At 42.7% G+C, this 21,084-nt stretch overlaps 1 protein-coding gene across 2 annotated transcripts; it reads left to right on the top strand.

Moving 5' to 3' along the window:
- Positions 1-658: 658 nt before the first annotated feature.
- Positions 659-20,728, top strand: LOC105700312 (protein ECT2). Of its 2 annotated transcripts, XM_012426042.2 has the most exons (17): positions 659-966; positions 3,507-3,723; positions 3,820-3,967; positions 4,418-4,627; positions 4,734-4,880; positions 5,303-6,607; positions 7,431-7,565; positions 7,763-8,012; positions 8,879-9,006; positions 9,088-9,484; positions 9,608-10,045; positions 10,119-10,273; positions 10,398-10,483; positions 10,859-10,951; positions 12,069-12,243; positions 15,038-15,156; positions 18,294-20,728. In XM_012426042.2, exons 1-17 carry the CDS (start codon positions 900-902, stop codon positions 18,334-18,336), a joined length of 4,113 nt encoding a protein of 1,370 aa, XP_012281465.1. In that variant the 5' UTR covers positions 659-899; the 3' UTR covers positions 18,337-20,728. The 2 variants fall into 2 exon arrangements, with proteins under 2 accessions (XP_012281465.1, XP_012281493.1); XM_012426070.2 differs by lacking the exons at positions 15,038-15,156; positions 18,294-20,728 and adding an exon at positions 13,895-14,694.
- Positions 20,729-21,084: the final 356 nt, after the last annotated feature.

Raw genomic sequence — 21,084 nt, 5'->3', positions numbered from 1 at the left:
CTCGGAATGATTTAATATCACCAATTGTTCTGTAAAGAAAAACCTGGAGGTGGGAGGTGAAAAAGAAAAATTGTTGCAAACCCGTACCAATCGTTGGGATTATTTTCCGAAAATATTTAAACGAGGTATATGTCCGCTTCGGAAACGAGTTTCAATTTTCCGTCTGCAAAGATATCCTCGAGGTCGTTTCTAATTGGGCAGATCGCCGAAATTTCGAAAAAACCGCCCCACACCCTGGAGCCCTGTGAACGAGCGCTCCGAGCATGACAAAGAGGCGGTGGTAATCGAGGCGGAGGTTTCGCGAAAACGTGCGCAATTCGGCGATTCGAAGCCGCGTGGTCGCCATTTTGCAGCGCACCGTGAGTCGAGGGCGGCTGGGAGCGCGGCGGTTTTTCCGTGGGTCACGTGGGCTCGGTTTGCGAGGTCACGTGACCAGAGATTCGTATTCCAGCGAATCAGCGAGCGCGCTCGGACGAGGCTTGGGTCCACGAAGGCTGTACGGAGGAGCGAAGGGTGAAGGCGCGCGAGAGAGAGGGAGCGAGCCGAGGCGGCGAGTGGGAGAGAGACAGCGCGCACATTGGATGGTCACCGCCCGCCCGCGCGACCCTCGCCCTGGTCACAGGTACCGACTGTGCGCGCTCGCGCGACTGGCCGCTACTCGGTGCTACTGCTCGCTGGTAAATACGGACTACGCGTGTTTCTCCTCTGGCGAGTCTCCTCTAGAATCCGGTGTAGAAACGGTGGGGCTCGTGTGACTGGCGCACTCGCCATGGATTTTAAATGATAGTCCCTGTGCTGAGGGCGTCGGGGGTCCACGGTGGCCGGGATTTGTTCGGGGAAATCCTGCGGAACGCGGCTCTGCGCGGACGTGTGGACCGATGTTGTAACGAACGGCCAAAATGGAAGCGCAAAGTGTTCACAGCAGCACCAGTGATATAAATAGTGAGGACACGGCGAAAAGCGAACGTAAGTCTGTCGGCGGTGCGCCGCTCACGCTCTGGAAACGTCGACCCGAGAGGGTCCTGACTCCACGGACCTCGGGGACGGGTCGAGGCGGCGACGGCGACGGCGCGGCGGCGGCCTCGAGAGCTTCGGCTCGACCCGAGCCTTCCCGCCTACCTGCACGAGCTAGAGCTAACCTCGAGGCGACCCTAACTGTCATCCCTCGACCGCCACCGCCAACCTGCTTATTAGCCCGGCTTTCCTTACTCTTTTCCCCTCTTTATTCGTCGCACTTTCGAATCGCGGCCTTGACGTACCCTCGAATTTCTCGACTTAAATTCGGGTGGACGTATCTCTTCTTTGAGGAAACGCCTGAATCTGGAATATCGTTGGCTGGTATCGATGGCTTTAGATGATAGCTTTGGCACAGGAATTGCTGCGGTGGACCGAACGTTGTTTCGTGTACCTTCCGTCCCAGTGCTTCGACAGAAGTGAATAGCAATCGACAGTACACGATAAGAATGGCTCTTCTTTGAAGGTATCGCCGTACTTTTGTGAAAGATCAATGGCCATTGGTAAGAGCGAGAGCGTACTCAGGGTTACAGCAATACCATTGTAAAGTTTTAGCTTATAGCTCGAGAGGTAGTCGATTCTTTTCTGTTCATGACGAAGCTTAAGAAATTGTTCGACTAGATGTTAACCGTGGGCTTACTTGGATGAAGACCTTGAGTTTTGTAACCTTCGACTGGTCGTAATTCTGTGACCAAATCTTTTGCAGTGAGTTCTTAATATCGTTAGTGGCCGGTAATTCTTTGAGAAAGGGATATGTTAGAAGGTTTATTTTGAAATCCATAAAATTACTACTTGTCGATTTTAATGATCGCACCAGGAGTTCTCCACCACTTGTTCTTATCTATTTCTCATGAAATGTTACCCAGCTTACTCTTTAAGTTGCCCAGTTTTTAATTAATTATTTATGTATATTTGGCATTAACAAGTACGGTCATTTTGTCAAATTTGTTAAAAAATAACATTGTTTACATTAAGTATTCGGTTTCGAACAAACGGTTCTTTATAACTTTGACTGGGTACAAATTTTCTGCTGAAAAGATAATCGGTCACCGATATTCATATCCTGTGGAGGTTTATCGCGTTTCTTTGCAATCTTGACTCAAATGAATTGCAAGAGATAAGCATCATATTACTTAGTGGAAGCACGTTAAATTTAGCCAGGAAAGTTCCTTAATTTAATGTTTTGATACAATGAAACGTACTTAAGGTAAATTAGTTTATCGTGTATTCAAGGGTTCAACAGAAAATGCAATTTCTGTAACTAACTTTCGAACTTTACCTCTTTCTGCAAAAAAAAATATCTAATCATTCTCCCGACATGCCAAACATGTCAGCAGATAGGAGGATTTAAATTAGTCACTGAATAAGTGAATAGGCAAAATGGCATAGGATATGCTGTTTTTGATCTAGTAGTTAAGCTTCCTACAGGAATGATAGACACACTACTTATTTAGGGTAGGATTAGAATAAGCATTGTCTGCTGTAGGCAATAAATATCAGAAGGAATCGTCATCGTTTGCTCAAACTCTTCAGGAGTTCAGATTTTTATCTCAAGGATTATCTGGAGTGATAAGCATCACAATTGGAATATTCTAGTTGAAATGCTTCGAAGAATTTTCTGCCCCAATTCTGTCACCTTTGCTTCTTTGGAGATCATGCAACAATGTAATACAGTGTTCCTTATAAAACTACTATCCAGAAATTCAGAAAGCCTTTATTGGTTCCAACCTTACATTGTTATTCTTCATACATCCTTAGAATTATAAACACGTTTTTATAGATTATAATACGTTTATACCGTTCAATTTCTTTCAAATACTCTCTTATAATTGCATCGTTCAAATAAATAAATCAGAATTGGCTTCATCCTAACGTTGATAATTTGCCTGGAGCTTTTAACAAGGGGGAGTCGAGATGAGAACAGGAAAAGCCAATTTAAATTAATTTCGTTGAAATCTGTCTTCAAAACGTGTATACATAAAATATTCTTTCTTCTGAGATATTTTTACAGACTTTGAATCATTAATTTAACAGGTCTAATTACTTAGAAGATTAAATTAAATGTTCTTACTTTTCTTCAATTTCGTTTCCCATACATGTTAAAAAAAAAAAAAAAATAGAAATATTTCTGTTTCTTTGCTGCATTAAAAAGCTAAAATTTGTCTACAGCAAAGTAACGTCAATGAAAGCATCACCCAGGCTCGTTTTCCCATGCTCGCAGTCGGTGACTAATTACAATTGACTACGTAAACCACTAAGCATTGTGTTCGTTATGTGCTGCTTCACTATTTGCCTTAACAAGGTCGTTTCCCTTGACGGTTTTATGCATAATTACACTTCCACTCACTCGACTAGCTGTCTTATGTACTTTAACGTTGTATAATAGATAATAATGAATGTGTGAAATCTACATTGTTATTGACGTTACGATTTTTCATTACATTAGCTATTCCTGTGTTTCATTAGTAAAATAAAACTATTTTTACTTTCAGCCACGATAATACCACGGAAAAAGAGGATATGCCTCGTTGGTGCAGCGGGAGAGGACCCTACTCTGGGGGCTGCTGCCCAAGAATTCAATGTGCCTGTTTTAAAGTCCGAAACAGGTTTGGAATATACCGAGGATACGTCATATTGTACCTATTTTATCCTGAAGAAGTTCGAAGGACTAGAATATGATGCATTGTACAAAAATAGTAAGGTACACAGGTAAGAAAGTTTTTTTTTTAATAGTATTGTTTAAATAATATTTGTGCGAATAAATGTAACGTTTGATTTCCTTCTTTTTTTTTCCCTTTCAATTAGAATTTTGGGACCAACGGCACTTCTGCAACTGGCAGAAAGAAAAGAATCGCTGCCCAGCATTACTCGCCCCATGTACACGCAGGCCATGTTAGGAATAATAATAGTATTCACGGGTTTCAAAGAAAAACGAAAAGAGAAAAGTCAATTGGTAAGTATCCTTCGATCATGTAACTACGAGAGAAACGAATGTTCACTGGCACGGATTTCAGTTTAAACATAAAGCATCTGAAATTCGTATTGTTGAAGATTAAGTGTAAATGTATGTATAAAGGATGTCTGATTTTTCTTATTTTTTAACAATCATACATCTCTCATTTGCGATATTTGAACGGCGTAAATGGTACGACGGGTGCAACTTGGAGCGTTCAGAGATAAGAGTTCGTGATTGCCTTAGATTAGGAGATAAGTCTCGGGAAAGCGTAATCGCTTTTATTTAGAAGTAATCTCACGCGCGACGTCTATCAGCCCTACTAGCAATGATTACTGACAAACTTACTGTATTTGATTGCTTTGATTCGTCGTGTTATAGATGTTAGTAGTTTTAAAGTCACGAAATGTATGAGTTAGGTGTCAAGGTCATGGTTATTTCTTTTTACAGAATAAAATTATCAACATGGTCCACTACATGGGTGGCAGCATACGTAGGGATATGGAATCAAAAGTCACTCATCTGATCGCACGTTACTGTCGTGGCGAAAAGTACCAGTATGCGGTCACGTTTAGGGTTCCTGTCATGTCCGTAGACTGGATATCTGCCCTTTGGGATGCCAGAAATGATGTTTCCGTTCATGGAAATAACGAGGACCTGGTGAGTCTTCTTAAATTCCAAAATTAATTGGATTCATTATTTCAGTGCCATCGATTCGCTGGCCAGTTCATGGTAGGTGATAGTAACCAATCTTTACATTTTATAGATCGCGGCTTTCAAGCTGAAGCCATTTTTTGGCGCAAAAGTCTGTTTCTTCGGATTCCCAGAGGAAGAAAAAAAACATATGTGCGAGGTGCTTCAGCAACAAGGTGGCGAGCCGACAGAAATTGACGATCCCGAGTGCACACACGTGGTAAGTTACTCACAATGGTGTCATTGGCATGTTTTAACTAAATAATTAGATGTAGTGATCGGTAGCTCTTTCTTTTTACTGTACTAATATTATTTCAAGTACACCTGAATTTCTTATTATATTTGCATATAGGGTTCCATTAGACGTGTATCTCAGACTGGGTACCACACGAGCGTCGTTCAACGTCTCGTTGCAACATCCGTCGTAACGCACGTCAAATTTGGCGCTCTTGTGACCCTAGCCTAAGACTGCATTGGAATTTTAAACAAGATTCAATTTTACTTAGATTCACGTAACATCGAGAAATAACATTGGCGTATAATATTCGTAGTGATCGCTAACTAAATCTTTTCTAACTTTGCACATTTCCTTTTGGGCTTATAGCTGCATTTGAATCAGTCGCGTATACTTACATTTCCTAGGTAACTGGCTACGGAGACTGGCGCAGCAAGCTGCCGGACAAAGGAAACGCTATGCAGTTAGATTTAAACCTCTTCCTTGGTTCGAATCGCTCTCCATTTCACCCACTTCGTCCGCTTCGTTCCAAATCCTTTGCGTTCGCCTACTACGATCCTTACACCAACACCATTCCGAATCCATCGGGCCCGGACTTGAAGGATATCACAACTCTACCAATTACCAAGTTTTCAAACTTTAACCGCAAACGTAGCAACGGATCATTGTCCCCGTACAGCACCTCTGTATTGCCAGCGTATAACGAGCAAACGGTGCACGAATCGAGCAGCGTTGTCGTTAGGAATGCGAGCAACGATTCCGCAATTTTCATGGACTACACATCCAGTGACTCGCAAAGTCTCCCCGAAGAATCGGGTGCCGTCATTGATGATTTCTCCACGCAGTCCGATTCGGGCATTGATTTCCCCTCGTTGACAAGAGTCTCTAAGGAAACAACTTCCATCGCTTTCAAGAGCTCTCGTCGGCTCGATTTTCCTATTTCTTTAATGGCGGTGAACGTAAGCTCGACAAGATCTTCGCCGGAGACTCAGACTCCTGGTTCCAAAATGGAAGTAGATCCCGAAACCGTGACTCTGTCTTCGGACGACCTCGGAAGCAGGAACCTAGGGAATAATATCCCACAAATTGTAGATTCGCCTTTGCCAGGAGCCCAACAAATCGAGCAGCCTCTTTACTTGGGCTGCTTGGAAAAGCTTAAACCGGAGAAATTAATCTCTTCCAAAAAGATTCACACTCCCCGGAAGTACATCAAGTGGCGGAGGACCAAGTCCTGCAACACCGTCCCCAAGGTCGTTGTCCCGGATCGCTCGAGGTTCATTAAGATCTATTCGCATCCGAATTTGACGAGGAGACGCGACTCCCAGCTGAGCGACTCCCTTCTAATCGAGTCGCCCGTTTCGGGGAAAAAGACCAGGGGGTTTTTAAACGGGTTTCACTTTAGCGGGTCCGTACTCTCCAGGCTCGGTGAGATTAATCTCGTCCCTACTTTTAAGCAATACATGCAGGTCACGCCACGCCGTAAGGTTCGCGAGGAATCGTTGCCCAGACAGAAGTACACGCCCTTGTCTAGTCCTCTTCCCATCCCGGCAAAACTCGCAAGGCTGGCCAACTCCGAGTGCGATGCGAGGTGTCCCATCAGCCCTAACACCAGAACCTTCGATCTGCTCCCTTCCTCGGTTCCTGTTCAGACTTCGCTTCAGACTTCGGAAACAGATCGGACCAAGAAGCGGGAGAATAAGCACTTAGTAGTGGTATTTCTGATCTTTCCATTCTAGGGATTTATTACTCGTGGTTTTTGATACGTGGAACTAAACGGTCGTGTCCATCTACGTGCAGGAATTGTATACAAATTTCATTACTCTAGAAGATAACGGACAAGTTTTTAAAATACTATACAGATTTCGAAGTACTTTGTATTTCGTCGTTGCTATGAAATTCTGTGCATTTTGTAATACGATTCAGAGGAAACGTAATATTGTATTATTTAATATTCCTAATTAAATTAAAACACGAAAAACTCTGTATCTTAGCATGGATGCGACTGTTTAATGTAAACTGTAAAACATATCCGTTCTCATGTTATGATTTTCCGTTAAGGTGAATTGATTGGGTCCACATTTTGGTAGCACCGGAAACTGTTGACTGGAGGTCTGTGGGAGACGTTCGAGTTCGTTAATTTATATACAAGATGCTATTGAAAGTCCCTATTTTTATTCTACGTTTTTTAACGTTTAAAAGGACTTTCAATGAGCCCATATTTATTGTACTAATGTATTGGACGAGTTGTGGATGGATTACGATCGATGTGTAAATCTTGAATGTCTGGTGAAAGGATATTTTCAGGGGTAATCGTGTTCTGCGGTGAACTAGGTATTAAAGTATTATGTTAAAAGGATCCTTCTCGTTTCTTAACGTTTCAGGTAGTCTAACATCACGTGTCGTCCTCGGTTTCTGCCCTGGAATGAGTTCTCGCGACACGTGCAATTAACTTCACCGATTGTCCTTGTAATGCGTCTTGTTTGTTGGAAAACGTCGGTCTTTACCCAGTCACTAATTTCCCATCCTCGTTCTCAGGTAGTGGACGAATCCAATGTTAACTGTCGGCCTGATTTGACTTCTGCTGGAGCGTACATCGTCAAGGCAGAATGGTTTTGGACGTCGGTGCAAAACGAAGGTGCTGCCAATGAAAAGGAATATCTTTTTGACGACGTGAGTATACCGAAGATTTGCGGTTAATACTTTACCTACCGGAAGCATGTTAATCGGTTTCGCGACACCCGTGATTGCCACTTATTCCCAAATTCGCCGGTAGGTGATGTGTTAACAACGCGTACATTATTGTTATGCCAGAATTATAATGATATAATTTGGCGCGTATAAATAATTGAAGTCCTTGTTTGTAACAGTATTTGGAATCAGTTTTATCACCGACCGCATCGGCGAGGAGGGACAGTCAACCTGCGGGAACACCAAGTAGTGCCTCTACGAGACGAAAACGCAAACGGCTGACGGATACCTTGTCGAGTTTGGTACAAAATGGCGCGGATTCGCCTGCCGTCCACAAACGGCGGTCCAGCATCAGCGATGCTGGTCACCTTAGTGTTAATGGAAGTTTTTTAGACTGCACGGCGAGTCCGGACAAGCAGTTGCTCGACGGTGAGTTTATTTCCTGAAGTGATTCAATTATTACATCCGGTTGAGTCTACACAGTCCATGCATCGAATAAAAACGCTTTCAAATGTTTGTACATTTTGAAGTGATCATTTGTAGCTGTGTAAACCTGGAATCCAGTTTGAGGGACAAACAAAATTAACAGGTTTATTGGGATATTTCTGTGATGTAGACGTTTGTGACATGGTGTGTTTTGTTTGTGGCATTTTTTTTTTTACAAAACCAGAGCTGTTCAAAAACAAGGAAATTCCGAAATCGTGAAAATTTTGATTTTTTGACTTTAATGGGTTCTCTAACGTTAGGAAAATTCAGAGCTTCCCAGAACATCGAAAACGTTAAAATGGTCATTTTCGGAATTTGTTAATTTTTTTAACAGCGGTGGTTTTTGTAAAAAAAAAAATAGCACAAACAAAACAACATGGCACAAATGTCTACATCGCAGAAACATTCCAATAAGCCTATTCATTTTATTTGTGCCTCAAACTGAATTTCAGGTTCACACAGTCATCATTTGTTGCACGCGTTTTCATTTACCTTCGGAATCAACCACCTTCCCAGATTAACATGCTCGTAATCTTCTTTCATCTTATGGTTCATTGGACTTGTTAAATGAGACGTAGATTCCCGACTAACGATAACGGGAATTAACCAGAGTTTTGGTGATACCGAGGTAACCAACTAATATTGTCATTGATGCTACTCGACTTTCCCCTCGATGAGTACTCGAAGGGGCACAAGTAGCTTGTTTCTTTAATAATGGTTTTTGAGATCGATTTTTTGCTCTACTAATTTTAACCATGGACCATACGAGAGGGGAGATGACGATGAACCGAATTATTGGTAACTGACAGATATTCCAGAGGTCGAAGCCGTTAGCACAGAGTCCGCCAGGAAAAATCTCTCCCCCCGGCATCAAGTCTTCCTCGAATTGGTGCAAACGGAGTCAAATTATGTGGGAATTCTGAGCACTATCATGATGGTGAGCTCTGCTGTTGCGCTTCATTCTTGTTCCCTGGATAAGTAAAATGTGCTAATTGTTGACGATCTAATCATTTCGCAGTTGTTCAAGTCCCCTCTAGAGGAACTGATAGAAACTAGTGCCGAGTTACTGAACAGTACGGAAGCAAAGATAATCTTCGGTAACTTCCCGCCGATTTACGAGGTTCATAAGAAGATGCTGGAAGAGTTGCGATACAGCGCCGCTCATTGGACGGAAGACGTTAGTATAGGTAACATCTTCCTGAAGTACGCGCCCGATCTGGTGAAGGCGTACCCACCCTATGTAAATTTCTTCGAGAACACGAAAGAAATGTTGGATCAGTGTGACCAAAACAAGCCGCGATTCCATGCCTTTTTGAAAATCTGCCAGACCAAACCCGAATGCGGCAGACAAAGTTTGAAGGAGTTGTTGATAAAACCGGTGCAGAGGCTGCCCAGTATTAGCTTATTACTAAACGGTGAGTTATTTTCGTTTTACTCAAGTAGACTTAATACACCTAATAAATGCGCGTGTATTATGTGTTTCAAATTTTCATTCAACGTACGGAGAATGACACGTATTATTCACTTTATCGTTTCAGATATACTTAAGCATACGAATAAGAACAATCCGGACCATAGTGCTCTGGAACTGTCTATTAGTAGTATTAAAGAAGTTATGACCTACATCAATGAAGACAAAAGAAAGACCGAGGGTCAGCTAGTGATGTTTGACATCTTCAACGAGATCGACAATTGTCCACCGCACTTGGTCTCCTCGCACCGGTCCTTCATCGGTAAATGCGAGGTCGCGCAGGTCGGCGAAGGCTTGAGTGGTCGGGGCGACCCCTTAGTGCTATTTTTATTTACCGACACCCTGGAGATTTGTAAGAAACGGTCGAAGTTTAATTCTCACAAAAGTCCAAACACGGCGAATGGTCTGCATTCGGTTAAGATGAGTCAGGTCAAGCCGTACAAGCATGTGAGGATGTTGCCACTTAGTAACATCAAGAAGGTTGTGGACATTCGAGAAACTGATGGTGAGTTAATCGGTGCATTAGTCGTACTTGCTTCTTCTCGTTTGGATAGTGTTAATTATTTTAATTGTTACAGAATGTCCAAAAGTCTTCGCTCTGATGGTACGGAGCAACCAGGAATTGAAGGAGAAGCTGTTCGCGTTCACCATTACGGATGAGGACGTGAATAAGACGAATTACCTGCGGACTTTGTGCAGGCAAATGGCTAACAGTGTCTGCAAAGCTGATGCGGTACGTTGTCAATTATACCTTAGCTGTAAATTCCAATGTTTAATTTGAAGATTTGTCAGTACTTTGTAACGTACAAATTCATCGCGTTCGAATGAAGTGACGAAGAGCGACGATTTTTTTCCAGGACACCTTCCTGATCACATTGGATCAGCATCAGCTGGAAATTGACACAAGCGATTTAACGTTAGGGACGTTAAGCAAAGCATTTAGGTGAGGAGATTTTAACTCGACATTTATATTTTTTTGCGCATTCCGCCACGTATTGTAACGAATGACCAATCAACAAAGAACGTGCACGATTGAAATACATTCACATAAGCGCAATTATCATAATTACTTTTATATACTGATTATTCAATTTTATTCGCGTCGTTAATTCAGACGATGGCATTTCGTTGCTACTTTTTTTTTTCTATTCGAAGCCATGCGTAACGAATGCGTAATAGAAGATCGCACTTATCAACTCTGAGGTAGTCGACTACACCCTGATTTATGCACTACTGTTCTAATTAATACCATTCTTTTCTCTCTTATATTTTGCATGTAAACACATCAATAATGGGGCGACGACCCGTTTGGTTGCAGGAACTTATTCCATAATTTTCTTCTGGAGTATATGGATCCGTATGTGTTCCTACTCAGTAGCATGTGTGAAACTACATTACATGTCCCTCTACCGTCAGTTTTCAAGCACCAGGCTGATTATGTTTTTTTACTTGCTTACGTGTCTCCAACTCCTCGCTTTGTAGATTTTACTTTATTTGAGTTTCAATGTTTGTACAGAAATTGCTTTTCGTGGTGATTTTACCAGTTCAAGCATAACCATCCATACCACGTTTATTATCCTTGTTTTCTCATAATGTTAACAATGCAGTTTGGCATACACAAAGTTGCATTTCATTATTTTCAACACTGTTAATGTTATTTTTGAGTTAGATCATTCGTGCTTTTTGCTGTATTTTCACAATATTCATAAGATCCCGTTATTAATATATATGTAAAAATGTGTCCATTAAATGTTAATTTTCCACGTTTTTTTTTTTTTAAATCTTTTGTATTAACAGAGCATGCGAATACGGATTCCAGTCCACCGTTTCAAAGTTTTAGACAGTTCTTTACAGTGACAGGCAATAATAGTGAGAAACCAAGATATCGGTGCCCCTTGCGTAGCAGAACGTAACCTTAGAGCCTTAATTAAGTCAGAAACTTAAACAATTATAACACTATAACAGGATCTTGGAGTCGGGACGGCTTATTTAATTCCCGGTTACGCTTGAACTGGTTCTGCATTTTGGGGTTTCTCTTTTCATTAAAACTTGCCGCTGTTATCCTCCCGTCTGTCGGAAACTTTACTTCCTCCGGAGCACATTTCCAAGCGGGAGAAAATGTAGCTGAACCTCCTCTTGAAACTTTTGTTGCGCGTGTGTGTGTGTATATACACATATATGCATATCTCTCTCTCTCCGAGCACTACGGAGTTTCCTATTTTCTTAATTAAAACACGGAGCTTTGACATCTGCAGTGGATTCAACTATTCTAATTAAATTAATTGTCTCCGGAGTGGCAGGAGTTACTGGCTAGTTAATCTAGGTACTAATAAATGTCAAGAGATTATGCGCCTTGCACGGTAGCAGTGCAGGAGGGAACTTGATTTATTAAAGCTTTAAACAAAGATGAATCTTTTGTAGAGGACCCGTGCCAAATACATTGCTGGAGAGGAAGTGAAGTTTCATTTTGCGTATATTTGTGTTCCTTTTAATGTGCGAGCATGTTTATAAGGTTTTCCTCTGTACAGATTCGCGTCCCGTACCCGGATGAAGGTTGGTCGAGCGTTTAGCTTCAACAAGACCCCCAGCAAGCTGAAGCGAGCGATGTCGACGATGATGTCGCCGTTCGGATCGACTAACAGCCTCACGCCGGCGGGACAGCAGCTCGCCCAGATGCGGCTAGCTAGCTGCAACAATATTAACGTTAGTTGACTCATCGTTATTATTTAGCCTCGGCGTGAGCTTGCCTCTGATTTTCTCTTCACCTTTGTTATCTCCGCTCTCCTTGGTGTTCCCTCACGATTCCTTTTACGATGGAAGATCGCGTATTAATCGAACCATTACCGCGAAGAAGGCCCTCTAATTGCCTTATGACAAAACGCACTTACTTGATCTCGGCCTTCTCATTTATTTTTTTTTTTCCTTTTTTCCCACCACTGCAGAAGTAACAGTCTGTGCGGTTATAGCGGAGGGTACGATCCAGGTTGATCCTGGCGGGTCTGGGTAACGACTTTGGATCTTGGCTCGATTTTTGTTTTCTGCAAAGGTGCGACTGTTGAGCAAATGGTAAATCTCTGATCAATCGGCATTTTTAAGTGTAAAGACGACACGGTGGCCACTCCCAGGTAGTTGAAATTTCGAAGGGAGTTACTCTACGTGGACTGGGACCACTGGACGATTTTTTGAGATATTGAGGAACTTTTTTTTTTTTTCTTTTCGTTGGAATTATTTTAACTGTTCTGCTCGTTTAGTGGCCACCTTGTTCGATAAGTCGCATCCTTTTTATGTGCAATGATAGATTCTAATCGCTTGCTGATTGTACTGCCATGAGAATATTGTAGCTTTAGATGAGCACGCTCACTGATAGAGATCAACGTTAGCTTTGCATATCAAACATTTGCTATATCTTCATGTATACCCAGTGGCGTAGCCAGGGAATAGCTTGGAGAAGTTTCTCTGAAACTCTGCCATTGAGGAGTAAAGTGTCCTTCCCTCCCCTCGTTTTAGCATACATATTTTATTTTATATTTATATTAATATAAATGATTAATTCTTGTTACTACGTTCAAATAATATATAAATGTTTATTAATCGAGAGATAATCGAATTTATATCCCTTCCTAAAGTGAGCTTATATTTCTAGTGCCCCTTTCCCCCTGCGATAATGCTGGCTGCGCCACTGAATTCATAATTTTACTAGAAATCTTATAGCTGGCATTGTTTATCCTTTTTTTATTATATAAAACTAGTTGTTATCGTCGTTAAGAGTTAATAAGGACGTTGCTTTTATTAAGTAAGGATACTTTCGTTACAATGATAAAAGAATTTCGAAAATTTACTCCTCTTTAATATTGGGTTGATGCATAAGTACTGGCATTTTTTCATTTTTTTTACACGTTATGTTACGTGTTCAAAACGCCATTCCTTCGACAGGGAGTCTGCTTCTCTTTTCTACATTTACAAGTATTGTTTCGATGCTTCTTGTCAACGGCAAATGCACATAATTTCCGTGTTAATCAATTTGCTTCCGGATTCGCAATTTTGATCGATGTGCTAATACACTTTTGTAAAATAATTGTCCATGCTTCTGAACCTGCGGACAATTTTCGTGACCAGTCAAGTAAGTACGTCGGCGATGTAGCTAGTTACGTATCTTTTTCTTTTTTGTTTCTTTTGTTTTTTTTTGGTTTCTTTTGTAAACCTCACCGCGCAACATTGTTTCGGATAGAATGACGGTTGGCGATATCGTTCCTGATATCTTCTTTCGTGAAAGGTAATCCGGAGTGGAATGTGTCCGTCGACGGGGGAAAAAAAAACTGCCGATTTTCCAAAGACAAAAATAACTTCTTTGTAGGAATGCGACGCCTTGCGGTGCTTCGACTGGCTCAAAATACTTCGCGTCGCCAGTTAAAGTAAACGGGATTCGGAATTCTCCATGGAATCCTGCGGATCTCATTTCTGGAACGTACAAAGAAAGAGAAATGTACAATGTAGATTTTCTTTTTTTTTTAATTTCTTTTTTTTTCGCGTTAACGCGGAACAGACCGTCGACACGGTCTTGGGAGATTTTCATTTTGGAACTAGTTTTACGGGAATGCTGCAATGCACAAGATGTGCAGATACGAGTAATATCTTCGGACGATTCGGTTCTTATCTTCCTTAACGTTATGTTTTACCGGAGAACATGTCCTCCTCCGAATGGCCAACTCGAAAGATTTTTGAGCAATCCTTTTCCGTATCATTTCCTTCGCTCGTTATTCTCTTAGTATCTTTTTCTTGTTCGAAATACATGCCTTTTTTTTCTGCAAAATCTGTGTTCGCGTTTACTTTCCTGTCTGCGAGGTATCCGTGACGCGACGTCTTTTTAGAATGAAAAAGGTATCGAGGTCTCGCTGTAAGGTCGCCTTGCCTTGTCCCATCTTTCTAGTTTTTTGTTTCGTCCAGGTGGGAATTGGTCATTAATCAACAATGAGATCAAGTCGATGATTAAGTATCCTTTTCTTTGAATTCCAAATCTCCAAAATGTATCGCAAAGGTTTTATGTAATGTTTAGAGGCTCAGCTGACGTTGCACTTTGACATATGTACATACATATTTTTTGTTTAACTCCTAACTACAGACACGTGGTCTCAAAGTGCTACACCTTGCCGTACACCCCTTCCTGTTTCTCTCCATATTTTTCTTTTCTTTTTTTCTCCCCAGTACAATCTCTCCATACTCTGTATCAATTTTATTTGATTACAAAGATGCTTAATCGGAAGAATTAAGGTGACCTCTGAAACCACGGGTCCTGTATTCCTGAAACTAAAATACATCTGGAGTTAAGCGTTAAATTGTCTAATTTTCACTAAATTTGTGCCTTTTAAACCTGGCTGACGGAAGTGCACCAGTTTCCACGTGGGTTATTTCCGCGTCCTATTCCACGACTGCCGAGACTCGAGGTGCCTTAAGAAGTTCTATGTCGAAAATCATAATGTCAATCCTTGTGTCTTTACAGGAGCTGGGCAATGGTGGTGCAGGCCCACCGTCTAGAGACGACGTTCTCGTGGCGCCTATGTCGGTCCAGCCGACTCGGAAGGCTAAATGCAACTCGCTGAGTATGGCCTCGCTAAGAAGGTTATAATCGAAGCTGTTGACTTCACCGGCTACCATTGCTCTTGGCTCTTTCGCTAACCATTTTCTCGTCGACTCTTTTTCTTATCTTTTTTTTTGCTCCCTACATCGTCGATCCTTTCCGTGCGTTTTCTCGTCCGCCAGAGGGTCGTGTCCAGTTCGCTACCCTAAGGGAAAAAGTTAATGACAAAGACTCGATTCGCCGGTTCGTCGATTGACCAACTACACGGCGAGATGTATCTTCCGCCATCTTTTTCTATGCTGATGTCACAGAAAAACGACATATTTCATTTTTTTTTCTATTCATAGGTTTTATGTTCACGTGGCAGTCGATGAACCGAGCGATTAAGAGCTACCAGGGTTTAAGATTGTTACTGTGGTAGGGCTGCCATTTTTTGGAATGAAAAGAAAAGACGGTCGATATGCTTGCTTCGGGGAGAATTGCCGGAACGTCTTAAATCTGAACGTGCGGTGCTTTCGCTAGTTAGTTTTCGAATGTGGTTCGAATGAGGTATCAGGATATTAATCATTCGATGTGATCTTGACTTGTTTTTTTTTTTAACCGTTAGGAACGGGTGTCCGGAAGTAATGGCGGATATTTCTGTCGTTCGGATCTACAGATATGAAATTAAGTTACGCTTCTTATAGAAAATCTAATTAACTTAATTTAATGTAATTTAATGTAATTTAATTTAACTTAATTTAATTTAATTTATAACTGTCGCAAGGAGTTTGACAATGTAGGGCAGCGACGAGAACGCGTCGCTGAGTGTTGTACATAGGAGCCATTTAACATCTTCCGGACATCTTTAGCTGTAACGAAAATTCGTGGAGACCAGTGTTACCGTAAAGAAACCAAAAATTTCCTTCTTTATCTTTTTTTTATTCCCCCCCGCAGAAGTAGATACGTGAGAACCATTGAAAATTCGAAATCGGTGGCAACCCTGGCACGGTGTAACAAGAAATCGGCAAGTAATTAGCACGCGTACCGGGAAGCCGATCGGCACCTCCGCTCGAAATGACTCTTTTTTTTTTTCGAATGTACGAGGGAGATCGGGCCGGGAATTTGTCGTGATTCTCAATTTCCAGCGAACTTGGCCCGGCGTCCTCTACGACGTCCGTTTCCTAACCGACTTGTGCCTTAGTTTGAGAAGGATAGAAACAAAGAAAAACGAGAGTGTAAATTATGCTGTACATTGAACCGTGCGCAAGGCACGAGTAGTACCCTATATAATATCTCGCGTTATAACGATAATATATAATATCGCTTGCGGTATCCTAGCGAAGGCCTCGATGAGATTAGACACTTTGTATAGAATTTTCGTTGTAGCCGGTGCCCGAACGTCCTCGTGCTCCTTCGCTTCTTCTTGGTTAATTCTCGTCGACGTCTCGCGAATACGGGAAGAGCGACACCTCTTCCCTGCTCGCGAGAGAAACATATTTTCTCCTTTAGTCCCTCGATCGAATATATACGTCGGACACCTCCGTAGTCCCTAAAATGTTCCTACAGCGAGATGGCGTGTCGATAACCTTAGTACTTAACTCTTGTAATTACCTAAACTTATTTATTTTTAACGCCAATGTCCGCACCGCCGTGTCTTAACAGTAATATACCGTCGCTACTAATACACCGTTCAGAGTACAATCGTGTGCAGGAAAAGGAATTTCTTTGTTTGGACCAGTTCTAGTGCTCGGAGTCGAGACTCGGTTGATTCGATTACGTATACACCGATTCACGTCGACCTTAATCCCCTTGGACCGTGCCGATTTAATGAAGACTGATTTGAGATTAGGTAAATGATGGCATGGCCAGCCGATGGACATATCTTTTATACCAGAGACTGGAAGTATAGTTAGGTTTATAAAGTAAAACTTTCTACCGATCTTTACTCGATTAGTGTCAATTTTTTCACGCTTTTATTACGTAGAGATGTTGGATCTTGAATATGCCTCGGCTATATTGATGGTTAGTTACGTAATGAATTTTTAATCGGGCCTATGCGGTCCAAGCTTAACGTCGATGTGAATTGCGATTAAATCGAGTCCACCGAGTTAAATCGGCGCGAGTACGGTCATTTTTGTTGAAACAATGAAATGGTAGTTTCTGTGTAATCCTCGCTGGCGACGAGAAAATCCGCCAACGCGCGGGACCTCGCCCACCGCCGCCATCTCGGTATACGAAAGACATATACCATTGTAACTTAACTTTAAGATACATTACGATCCTTTAAGGTACACGTCGAGGATTAAAAGGCTTTTTACGTTAATCAATCCCCGCAGGCTTGACTTGTGTTTCTCGCGGGCCGTCGAGCGAACTCGTCAAAGGACTCGACGCCGCTCGACGACCTTCGCGATCGGCGCTTTTCTCCGCAATCATTCGAGGAACCACGAGGTAGTATAAGGAGATAAAACGCCGTGTACCGAAATCGGCTCCACATTACGGACCCAAGATCTTTGGATGTCCGCTCATCTAGGGCCGAGAGCGGCTCTTCGGTAAAATTTTCCAATTACAAAATTGTCCGCTCGTAGCGCGTCTACTAGTATTTATCGCATTCAAAACCTCACATTCCGTATAATATACGCGGATTATCGTTGCACGTTACGTACCTTAATAGAACGATTAAAAGCGTCTTAGGTTTACATCGATAAGAAATTTGGCCGCGTAGTTCCTATACGATCCGCAAGTAGCGCTCGCGTCGTTAGTTCAGGGAAAATCCGAGATCCGTGGATCCGATCGTAAATAGGGTTTGTCTCCTTATGCTACCTCGTGCGAGGAACCGTAATCCCAACGAGTCACGATTTTGTCCAGCTTTCCGAGTTTTTTGTCAATTTGAGCTCGTACGCGCAAAGCGGTATGGCTTTTTTCCTTTCTGTAAATCGTTTCACGCGACGAGGGCCGACCGCAGCGCTTGGATTTGGTCGGGCTCGGTGGACGAAACTAAGCGCTCGCGGTCGCGCGGTTGATTTTCTGTTAATTTTTAACCGTGCTCTTGTTTTTTCACCTCTCTCTCCCCGCAACTGCGTGCGCCAATATCGCGCCTCCGCCTCATGTAGCTTTTGCCCCCCACATTCGCCACGTCTCGAGAACGGATCGGTGGATCGGTTAACTGACTGGAGTGTCTCTTTTTCTCTACCCCCAGAAACTGTTCGGAGGAGGCCGTTCAGGACAAGTCCGAACTCTAAGGCTTGGAGAGCGCGAATCGCGCAGCCCTTGGCGTAACTTTTGTCGCCCTCGACTCCGGCAGAGGTTCTCGCCTTGAATGGGAGAGTTCTTGTCGATGACATTTGCCTCCCCCCGAACCGGTGAGTCGCAGAGGGAGAGAGCCCCTTGGGAGGAAATCCCGGTCGATTCGCGAGCTCTGTCGCCATGTCCATCCGGATGGAGCATCCGACGAAAGAACCTCCGAGACATTCGCTGAGCCTTCTAGGACGTAATCGCTACACGTCGTCATTGTAACCCGCCTCGCGATTCGGACTTTCGCCTTAAGAACTCTCCGTGATGGACTTGACGCTAACTTGTAACGTTCGGCGCTTAGAATTACATTATTTATTTGGCTGTGCACCTTCGGCGATGTTCAACGTCCAGGATTTTTTTTTTTTATTATACGTACGAGACGCATGAGAGTCGGTTGATGACAACTAGATTTCAGTATATGTATGCGTTGGCGGTCTTTGTCTCAAATTATGCGTTAAGTCCGCTGTGGATCTTAATTTCACGAGAGTCCTCTTCGTTCGGTCGAATGTCGCGACAATCTATCCTTGGTATCCAACGGAGGCACTCGGAACATCTTGGCAAAAACGCGGTATCTCGTTGAGAATTGTCGTATCTCCCGTGAGGGGAAGTATCTTAATTTTGTGTTACTTTAAAAGAAAAAGAAAAAAAGAGAACAAAAAAATACACCTTTGAGTTTATTGTTTCCGTCGAGGAGAGAGGAAGGACAGTCGCGAGTTGTATTTGTTCGACGTGGCCGTCAGTTTTGATTCGGTCGAATGTAATGATACTTTGTTAGTATTCTTTCTATCTTGCCGGCGACCCGAAGTGTCCTCCGTTGTTACTGCGGATTATTGTGTATGCGATTAACGATTTCTTCTTCTTCGTTCTTTTTTTTCTTCGGTGCCAAATATCGGTTTTTTTTTTCTTTTTTTCGGTGGTCGCTCTTGTTGCACGCAGTCGTGCCTTTTAAAAATACACATCTATCAATGGCGATACCAATCGCCGCGAAAAGGATTCATCATTACTGAATTGGCATTTATATGTACGATCTGATCGAAAGAGGGAATCGCGCAGACCGCGTCTCGAAGCTCGTGACTAATATGTATGCTCGTCAGATTTTTACATTTTGGTTTTAATTTTAACCGACGATTTTGGGGAGCTCCGGCACTCCCGATATTCTTTGATTTCCTATTTTAAACACGAGTGTTAACGTCGATGGCGTTTGCGCGAACGAGCCTCGCCACCTTTTAAAGTCTACCTTACTATATATGGCAGGATATAGTTCCCCGTTTTTCTTCCCAAGATATTCGTAATTTGGAAAATCGTTTCGTTGTGGCGCCGCGCAAATGTGGGACCACGTGGAAAACCTAACTTCCCTGATTTCGTTCCGTTCCCCTTCGTGCTTTCCGTTTCTTTTCGCCTATACAGCGACCCTAGTACGCAGAATAGGGAGAGAATAAGCAAGAAAGTGCGGAGGGAAAGAACCACCAAGTACAGACTTGCTTCCATGTAGCCACTTTGCTCGGTACTATTTTCTTACGTACAGAGAGATGTGCGTTGGACCAACTTCATGATTATTTTCGCGACACCGACCTTTATTCTTTGGTCCTTCCAAAGGTGTCTCTTTTTTTTTCTTCTTTCCTTTCTTTAACGCCCATCGCGCCTTTCTACTTTCGCTTCCCGGCCGTTAAACGTTAGACTTTCGGTGCCGAACATTAAACGTTATACTTTGTACGCGTGTAAAGGCCAATGTACATAATTTGTCGGTAAATCGTTCGCGAGTTAAGCCGAAGGAAAAGGGAAAAGGGAGTACATGGTAAGGACCGCACGATCGCGGCGACGCCGATTGCGGGGATTATTTTTTAACGACCCGATCGATTGGACGCGTCGAATGGGGTGTCGAATTTGGCAGCTAACGAAAGATGCGAACTCGAGTCGCGATCGGTAGGCGTTGAGTCCGCCACCGAGACGCCATTTTGAATCTTTCTGGGTCGCTTCTCGAGGTGCCGGCGAACGCTTTCGAGGATGGCGATATCAATTAGTCTCCATTCGACGTTCGATCGAGTCTCCTCTGCCCGGCAGTTTTCGCACTTAGTAGCTTTATTTACCCTTTTCTAACAAAGACGAATCGCTTGCGATCACGAGGTGTGGGAACTCGCCAGCCATCAAGCGGAATGGAAGACCTGTACATATACCGATTAAGTGATGCCGCATAGAGTAATCTGCACATATACATATTATTTTTTATCGTACGCCTAAGGAACATTGTAATACTATCTCGTTAATTTATGGTAATCCCTACTATTTGTATTACACCTTAATGGATTGTATAAATCTTAATCTTTATTATGTAAGCTCGAATTATGGTGTACAGACCCCCGTCTCTTTGCTTCCCCCTTCGCGAACGCAAAGGTGCATCTCTTGGTACGTTTTCGGATTTCGGTTGCAATGCTTTGGATTCATTTTATTTTCTTCATTTTGATCCCTCCACGTGGTCGAAAGGACTGCTTGTGTGGTTTCGTAGAATAAGAAAAAATGAAGCTTTGTATAGTAAACAGTAAGGGGAAATACTAAATTGCTTAGAGGAGATACGTGCGAAGATGGAGTTCTTTATTCGGATCTCCGTTTTAAAGCCAAACCGAAATGTTTACTTTAATGTCAATCGTGGCCTTACGTGTGACCATTTTATGGTTCTCATGGCAACGCGACAATGAAAG

The sequence above is a fragment of the Orussus abietinus genome, unplaced genomic scaffold (assembly GCF_000612105.2).
Source record: "Orussus abietinus isolate OABI.00-Male unplaced genomic scaffold, Oabi_2.0 scaffold44, whole genome shotgun sequence".
Lineage (NCBI taxonomy): Eukaryota > Metazoa > Arthropoda > Insecta > Hymenoptera > Orussidae > Orussus > Orussus abietinus.
This window is presented reverse-complemented; position numbering and strand designations above follow the sequence as displayed.

Coding starts and splice junctions, on each gene's coding strand:
- LOC105700312 (XM_012426042.2), top strand. CDS start 900: ATGGAAGCGCAAAGTGTTCACAGCAGCACCAGTGATATAAATAGTGAG. Junction 7,566..7,762: donor AGGAATATCTTTTTGACGAC/GTGAGTATACCG, acceptor TGTTTGTAACAG/TATTTGGAATCAGTTTTATC. Junction 15,157..18,293: donor AGTATGGCCTCGCTAAGAAG/GTTATAATCGAA, acceptor CTCTACCCCCAG/AAACTGTTCGGAGGAGGCCG.